This window comes from Mastacembelus armatus, chromosome 14, assembly GCF_900324485.2.
Source record: "Mastacembelus armatus chromosome 14, fMasArm1.2, whole genome shotgun sequence".
NCBI lineage: Eukaryota > Metazoa > Chordata > Actinopteri > Synbranchiformes > Mastacembelidae > Mastacembelus > Mastacembelus armatus.
In genome coordinates this window covers 10,432,774-10,441,356 of record NC_046646.1, presented here as the reverse complement: position 1 = coordinate 10,441,356, position 8,583 = coordinate 10,432,774, and the positions used below count along the sequence as shown (strand labels likewise).

Here is an 8,583-nt window from a genome sequence, read left to right as displayed (position 1 = left end):
AAGTATAGTATTCAGAACTCAACTCTCAGTGGTCAACAATAAACTTATGCAACTTGCAAAAACAAGAAACGGGTCCAGTAGTCACAGTGCAGCAGTGTCACAGAGCCTAAATGTGAAAGTCTTGGTATTGACAAGAAAATATTCTTTAAGACACTTTCAGACATAGCCAGGAATAAAAATGTATCCAAGTCTTGCATACTAGATGCAAGGCCTACGAGTTACAACCTCACAAATTTGTCCTTGTCAGATTATTAACTTCTCGACACACAACAGTAGACCCAATTTTACAACACATTTTAATTAACCAACTTATAAAGCACAGTTACAATCTTTAGCTGATATCAGATCCAAATTTCTACAAAGGTGAAGCAGTTTAGAAAAACTAGTGTTTCCCAGTTCAAATAATGTAATAAAAAGACTGTACAACCTCATAAGACACATTGTCTGTTATCGAATCTCTTAACACATGACCTGAGAACACGTGGCATGAAAAAAATGTATTAATCAATGCTCTTTTAGTGTCTGGAGGTAGAGGACAGAAATAATAGTATGACAATCACATCAGCACAGTTTGGTTAGTTAATCATAAGGCTACACATGATTCGATAGGAAAATGCTAGTAAAATTTACTGCCAATTCATCATTGAGCTGTCAAACTACACTCAAAGATCACCATATTATATAAGCCTGTGTAGCATAAAGGTTTAAAAACATAGGTAGTATGGTTTAACTATAAATTGTATTTTCAGGATGTGCAAAATCTTAATATGAAACAGTTTGCACATTACCTACACATGAAGTAAAGCTACTGTGGACTAGTTTAAATATCAGTAAACTCAGTGACAACTACAATCTACTGATTTTTAAATTGTTCTAAATCATAGATGTGAAAACAGCTTTGTTATTAACAAGAAATAAGAACCTTAATAAACAATATTAAACATGACAAGTTTGCAGTTTACAAAAAAGGTGAATGAAAAGCAGTGATCCAGCTTTGATATTCAAGCTCCCTCAGTATTTCAGCACACACACACACATACACACACACTAATAAGGTTGTACTAGAGAAAATTCAGTTGATGGTTTAGTAAATAAAATCAGAGTCATAGTTTTAAAAAGAATTTTTTCAAGACTTTGTATTTGCACACAAAAAGGTAATCACTTTCATTCACACACACAGCAAAATAAACATTTATGTACATGATTTTTGTTCCTATTAGTGGTACTGGGGTTATCTGTACATCTGTCCCATTTTGATTTATGTGTTTCGATGCAGATGCATATATAAGAAACTGTCATTAGGAGACACGTGCCGAGACTAAAAATGGGGCATTGGGTGTCCAAACTCATTTTATTAACAACCTACTATTGTATGAAAGAGGCCTCATTACCTATCTGTAGGAAAATACCAAATAGAAAAAGGCACCAATAAATTTTCTAAAACAAACATGTTGAAAGAAATTTTAAAAAGCTGTTCTCTTGTAGTGACTTCTGCTTGCACACTACACCACAAATGACGACTTCTGTTTGAACTCCCCCTGAAAAACAAATCCAATATAATCACAACATTTTTACAGAATCCAAAACTGCTCTAATCAAAACATACTTGACCGTGTTTTATTTAGAACAACAATGCTTGGAAGGTGGAAGAAGACAAGTTGATACTTACATTTTGTTGGTTCCCATGGTCCCCATATGTCGTAGTGGGTTGGTAGACCACATTGGGCTTTGATTTCCTGCAAGGAGAGTGAAAAAAAAAAAGATACAACAGACCTGTTTAAATGTAAATGTATTAATGAAATGTAATCTGAATCAAACCAGCAACTCTAGAGGAGAAAACCAGTTTATGGACTATCTGGTAAATAAGAAAAGCCATCTTACCTTTCTTGCTTCTCTGTAAAGTAATAAAAGGAAACTATGTCAGTAGGATACAAAACTTACATGCATATCAGCATCCCAGAGAAACCTTCCTGCTGTCTTTGTTTAACTGAGTTCATACTAGTTTTGTCTGTCATGGACAACATGCTTTATGATGCTGCTGCCATATAGAGCATAAACTTGCTCATATTGAAAATACATCTGAAAGTAACAGTATCCTGAATATGTGAACATTTAAAAAATGTGCCAATTTTTAACTTTGGAGTTGTAAGCAGCATTTTTTCCCCATGGTTTCTAACCCAGTGATAACGCCTGTAAAATACTTTTGACAAGCTGTGTGTGTCTGTCACTGCTGCTGCTGGTGGTCCAGCTACTGACCATGCTGTTAAGTGGACCAACCTACAAATCCAACCTCAGGTTTTTAGAAAACCAGCATGCACCTGTCAGCCTAAACAGTATCTCTGTCTCACACCTCTGTCTGCATCCCAACTTCAACTCATATACAACCCCTGGAAAGCCTATATAAGGCAATATCTTTAGTAGACAGTTTCATTTTGAAATATTAGCTTAACATATTATTCAAATATTAAGTTATACACTTTACTATTTCCTTAGTAATTCTATCGTTTTTGTAGCCATGAAATACTGACATTTCTGTGTGACTATTAAAAATATTATGTCAATTCTGTGTATAGTTTTGATAGTTACCCAATTCAAATAATGGTGTGATTGTAATATAATGTAACCAAAATCAAACAAAAACAAAAACTCACTGGGCAGGTATCCTTTCTTGTAGGCATACCAAATGCCAAATGCCAGGAGGGCAATTAGCAGCAGAAACACTAGCACACCTGCAACAATTCCTCCAGTATTTAGGTCACCTTGGAAAAAAAAAATAATAATCATATTTTAAGGTTCAATAGCTGAATTAAAGTCAAACATCTTGGTACACATTTCTGAAAAAAAAAAAAAAAACATCAAAGTGTACTGTATAACTGTTCCAGGGTCCATACAACTAAAATATCATTGACAATGAAGGTTTTAGCTTCATGATGAAATATATTCCTTTGATGCAGCCAAACCTGTCCTTTAAGTATTGGCATACAGCCCACTACAGTGGTTGAAACTGGTTTAAAGATTACCAACTCTGGGAAACATAACTTTATTTTCATTTCTTTCATCCTCTGTTAAGGAAAAAAACATTGATCAGCTACAATTATAGCATGCTTTTGAAATGAAGATGCAGGGCACTTACGAACTTCCATTTTCGTGGCTTTACAGGTCTGAGGAGGACCAGCAGTATTGGAAACCTGACAGGAGTACTGACCTGAGTCCATCTTGGTCACAGCAGGGAACTCCTGAGGAGGCAGAGTACATTTTGAATTTTAAAGGTTGGAGGGACCTCAGCTGTCATAGTAAAGATGGTGAAAAAAAAATTATTGTAGCTGACCAGGTTGCCATTTTGTGTATTTAGCTTGTAGGTGGCATTCTTGAAGGAAGAAATCGTGCTGGGGTTAGAAGGCAGAAGGACGCCATCTTTGTACCAACTGTATATAGGAGGAGGTGAAGCATCAGGATCATAGCAGGAAAGGAGAACTGCCCTGCCTGTTGTGGCTGTGTCAGGGACCCTACATACGGGTTGAGATGGAGGCACTGTGGAAAATAATATTCAGTTTTCATGTACAACCACAACACAGACACAGGAATAGCACACAGTAAAAAACAATAATTTTATGTCAGTGGAAGTGGAAGATTATAAATCCAAAGACACATTTTCAGAACGTGATTGAAAAGCAGCCTTACCCAGAACAGTCAACTTCACTCTGGCCTCCCCATACTTGCTATTTCCAGACACCTCACAGTCATAGAATCCAGTATCCTTACGGGTCAGTTTGGATATTCTCAGATTATTATCGTACATTGTCACTCGGTCGGTATATTGTGCTGTGGAAGAATTGTAGCATTATATGTCTTAAAAACATCCAGAGAGCACATAATTCTTCCAAAGCAGCCTAATCCATCACAACTGCCCTTAAAAGATACAAAACATATGTAAACTCTCAACCTGAATCTGGATCTGCATCACAAAGCACAAGCAATTGTGACATTGTCAGGGAACTTCTGAGATTTAAAAATTATGAATGCCATCAACTTTGGTAGGATTGCGTAGAGATAATATACACATCCACTGAATCTGTCTACAACTGAATAATGTATTTAATTTGTGGTATGTCATGTTATAACATTTGGGAATTTTTTTAAAAGAGTTGAGATATGTAGCATTTTAAGTGTTTCTAATAATAATACTACTAATAGTGTAAAACATTCATGCTTGAGCAATGCCTACATGTATAGATGTTTACCTGTTGGTTTCCCATCAAAAACCACATAAGTCTGTGAGCCTTTCCTGTCCTCAAATTTCCACTCAACTCTTGTATTTGAACCAAAGTCCGCTGAGTAAGAGCATTTCAGGTCAGCCCCTGAAATAACAGAAATTAAGTTCACAATAGAGCCAAAAACAACACGTAAATTTTGTTTTTTTGTTTCTTTGCATTTTGATAAAACTTTTAAAAAGCCATAAAGATTCACATTCAAATGAATTTATAAGACTCACCATCATTCTCTTTCACCTGCACGTCTGGAGTGGAGGTAGTGACTGAAAAGCCACTCACACCTGGACACAAAAATTAAACATGTAATTAGACGTATACACCTTGTATTTAATGAACTGATCCTGGTAGACTTCAACATATGCATATACTGCACAACAGAAGTAAAACATATAAGTATAGAGAGGAACAATAACCACTGTGTGACTTACTTTACATAATTCAAGGTTCACTGAGTTTGCTTAAAATAGAACATTGCCTCTAAAGATGCTACACCTAAAGTCTCCCTTGCCTTAAATGCAGTTATTGCGTTCAGATGTGATAGACATTATTATTATCATTATTAAATCAGTGGGTCAAACATCACCATCATGATGTGGTTACTGGGTTAGGAGGCATTTTAATCTCTTCCCATTTTAAGGATAAGGCTATTTAGAGGCGAGATAAAAGCACCTCGTGTTATAATATTTATAAGGCTGAAGACAAAAAGCAGCAAGTACACATGAAGCCTGGTAGATCTGAGGCCAGGGGAGATTTGGTTTGGATTGAGATTAGCATCAGTTCAAAAGTTTTTACTTCCATCACAGAATAATGTGAAGCCGGTGCTCCGATTGGTCTGCTCGTAAAAGTGACATTATGGTTTTGAACTACATGGAAAGTCTAAAGATGACTGACAGGAGAAAGAGCAAGGACTCAGTCATGAAGATAGAAGTAGAGTAATCCAAACAAGTGCAGCTGAAATGATTAGTACATTAATGGCTTGACAGATTAAACCAGTTTGGACAAAACAAACCATTTATTAAAAAACAAAACAATAAATGAAACACAAAAACCAAACTGAACATTTCGGTTTGTGACTTCACAAAACTGTCAATATGAACGAGTCAATTAGACCTTTGAGAAACTGAAGTGGGCAGTTTTTATTGTTTTCTAACATTTTAAAGACTTTTGTCTCAGCCCTACAAACAAGATTTGATAAGACAATAACTGTACTAAGATTTCAAGCTCGTCATCTCTACAATGGCACCTCACAAACTGATATACTGATAAAGATCACAGAAAAAAAAAAAAAACACTTAAGATTTAAGAATACACCCCAGGTCAAACACTCAGAGCAAGCCCTTAAATAGTCAGGGTGTGGACCAAAAAAAAAAAAAGCGTCTCATTCCTGTCTGCTGAGCCACAAAGCTTCCGGTGAAACTACCAATAGTCTGACTGAAACTGGGTCTTTTCAGGCACAGCAGTGCTACAGCAGAAACATAAGGCACTAAATCATTCATCTATGTTGTGACTCTCAGTCACACCGTATATGTATCAGTTGCCCCAATTTACATTACAATTCAGCACTAACACTTAACGCAAATTAACTACTCCATGTTGTCAGAGAGGATTCAACTACACAGATCAGCAGTTAATCATTGATCACTCACAGAATTAAAATATTGATATATCAACACTGTAAACTGACATGAATACCAATAGTTAAGTTGGATGATTTAATTTAGCAAATTGCATTGTTACTGCAGTATGCATTGTCAATGCCCATACTTTAATGACAGCCTACTAATGTACCCTGCAGACGTTTCTCACGGGCGGTTGCAGTTGAGATAAGGCAGCACAGTCACAGTTTTGGTTTATCAGCATGAAAAGCCTCCAGTGTAAAATGAAACCACAATACTCCATGACTTCCTTGTTTGAATTATTTCTGAGTATCAGGGTTGGGGCAGAAGTCAATTTAAAGCAAAACAGTGAACTTCTCTGTTGAGTACAAAAGGTCTGGAGGGAAATAAGCTGCATTGCACAGGGCCCTATTTATACAGCACAACAAACAATAAGCAAACTACAGGCAGTACCTTTTAATCAAATCAGAAAAAATTAAATGGGACGCAAACCATCGTTATGGTATTTCCTGACTTCAGATTGGATATTTTAAAAGGCAAATCACGATGAAGAACAAGTTATACTGTAGGTTTTACAATCTAACTTGACTACTGATGAAAGGAAAAATAGCTCATTTAATAGCACACGTTTACAGTCATGACAAATTTGTGTGGTGTTGTATGAGGCGACCTCCGTCTTTATGACATGCAGTTTACAGACAAAAATCTCCTTTCAAAATGGAAACTCTTGTGGGATGTCCTGTGTGTTCAGTATTGATCTAACTGTGGCCTCGTTAAAGCTCTATAACATTCATGAGTACGTCTAATGATAGGACTGTCATCAAACTCTAATGCTTAAAGGAAACATGGATGAATGAACTCATTCCTGACTCTCTTGTAACTCTGGATGGTTTCCAGTGTTCCCAGTGTGTGAAGGATCAACACACAGTCACTGAACCTCTCACTGTTTGCCTCTGTATTCATGTTTGGTTGCAGAATGACTCCATCTGACAACTCACTCACCTTACTCTCATATGCTTGTACAACGTTATCACATAATATTATATTATACATATTACAGCTGTGGCACCTGAATGTGGGGATGAATAAAGTTAATGGATCACTGCAGGAACAAAACAAACAGGCCTCTGATACATGGGCTGTATTTGTAGAGCATTCTTCTGACAATCAGAATTCAATTGTGGTGGTAAACCAGGAGAAAAACAAGTCTACCTTCCTACATATGTTTGTTGATTTAGCAGCTGCTCCTCCCCCTCCTCCTCTTAGGGTGTAGATCGGCCTTATCTGCCGCTGCATTACATTGTTAAAGTTAGAAATACCCTGCGACTTATAGATTACATTCAAGAATCTTATTCTATCCTCACAGATACCTACTTCACATTGTCACCAGCAGGACAACAGAGACATTTTGCTGAGGAGCACAGCCCCAGGCCCCAGGCCCCAGGCTCACTCAGAGAAAAGCGCAGTAGCAACAGTTCATCTGGTATTCAGGGGCTAAAAAGCTATTAAAACTGTTGTTGTTGTTGTTGTTGTTGGGTTCAACTGCAGCAAAGGCTTTGGCGTCGACTGCTCTCAGACTAAAACACGTATTCCCAAAGTGTCTCACCTGTCGCTGTGAAGAAGAACAAAGCCAAGGTGCTCACAAACATGTCGGCCAAGGTTCAGTCCGCGACGACACGCACACCAATCTGCCCGGGGTCCAAAAAAAACACCTAGTTTACCACTGTTTTTAAACTCTCACTTCCCTGTATCGACGTTTCCACCCTCACTAGTGTCTGTACTCACCTAAAGAGTCCGCCCAGGTGCCAACGAGCTCGGTAACTTCCGGTTATGGGATATTTTTTCAGGTGAGCAAGCGACGCCAGAACAGAGAACCCGGTTTGACCGGACTGACTGGAAAACACGGAGAGAAACCAGCGGAAAGCTGCTGGCTCAGCATTATTTATTCAGCCCATGCACCGCTTCCTTTCACATTGTCTTTAAGCTCCCATTTCACTCGTGTTTATTAAAGCAGTGCAGAGGAACACAACAACAAAAATGGGAAAGAGTGCAAAAACACAAAGCGAAATGTTTCATAACAAAGGTTCAGCAAACCTGGTGTCAGTGGATCTGCAGACAGTTTACACTAGTACACAAACAGTGAATGCTGGATGAGTATCAGCTGTATTATGTTACCTCCCTTCTTCATCTATCTATCTATCTATCTATCTATCTATCTATCTATCTATCTATCTATCTATCTATCAATCAATCAATCAATCAATCAATCTATCTATCTATCTATCTATCTATCTATCTATCTATCTCTCTCTCTCTCTCTCTCTCTCTCTCTCTCTCTATCTATCTCTCTATCTATCTATCTATCTCTCTATCTATCTATCTATCTATCTATCTATCTATCTATCTTCATGATGGTGAAAAAAGATTGTCAGAGTGAAACTATAGTGCCAGGTGCATGACTCAGCCCTATGAAATGCAATATAACACACACGTATTAGTTTTCTCAGAACTAAACAGCAGTACATGCAGTAGAGCAGACATGATGACTCAAGTGTGAGGAAAGTGTAACTTTAACTTTAAAATGTTTTCCTCAGTTTGGTGAACTGAGCCCTGACATTTTTGATATTTTAATTGATTATCTGCATAATACTGGTAATGCTGTAGCTATGGGAGCCAGTGTGTCTGGTAAATGCATT

The 8,583-nt window shown here is 37.4% G+C and overlaps 1 protein-coding gene across 1 annotated transcript; it reads right to left on the bottom strand.

Annotated features, from left to right (window-relative positions):
- Window positions 1-747: 747 nt before the first annotated feature.
- On the bottom strand, window positions 748-7,858 carry f11r.1 (F11 receptor, tandem duplicate 1). Its single transcript, XM_026329094.2, has 11 exons — window positions 7,673-7,858; window positions 7,494-7,575; window positions 4,493-4,552; window positions 4,242-4,358; window positions 3,682-3,822; window positions 3,329-3,531; window positions 3,134-3,236; window positions 2,652-2,759; window positions 1,882-1,894; window positions 1,670-1,736; window positions 748-1,538 (listed from the first exon to the last, which is right to left on the bottom strand). The coding sequence occupies exons 2-11, from the start codon at window positions 7,534-7,536 to the stop codon at window positions 1,503-1,505; spliced, it is 891 nt and encodes a 296-aa protein (XP_026184879.1). The 5' UTR covers window positions 7,537-7,575; window positions 7,673-7,858; the 3' UTR covers window positions 748-1,502.
- Between the last annotated feature and the right edge of the window lie 725 nt (window positions 7,859-8,583).

Excerpts from the sequence above, each read along its gene's own strand:
- f11r.1 (XM_026329094.2), bottom strand. The coding sequence starts at position 7,536 with ATGTTTGTGAGCACCTTGGCTTTGTTCTTCTTCACAGCGACAG. Across the intron at positions 3,532-3,681 it reads AGTGAAGTTGACTGTTCTGG|TGCCTCCATCTCAACCCGTA; the intron begins GTAAGGCTGCTT and ends TATTTTCCACAG. Across the intron at positions 2,760-3,133 it reads AGCCACGAAAATGGAAGTTC|GTGACCTAAATACTGGAGGA; the intron begins GTAAGTGCCCTG and ends TTTTTTTCCAAG.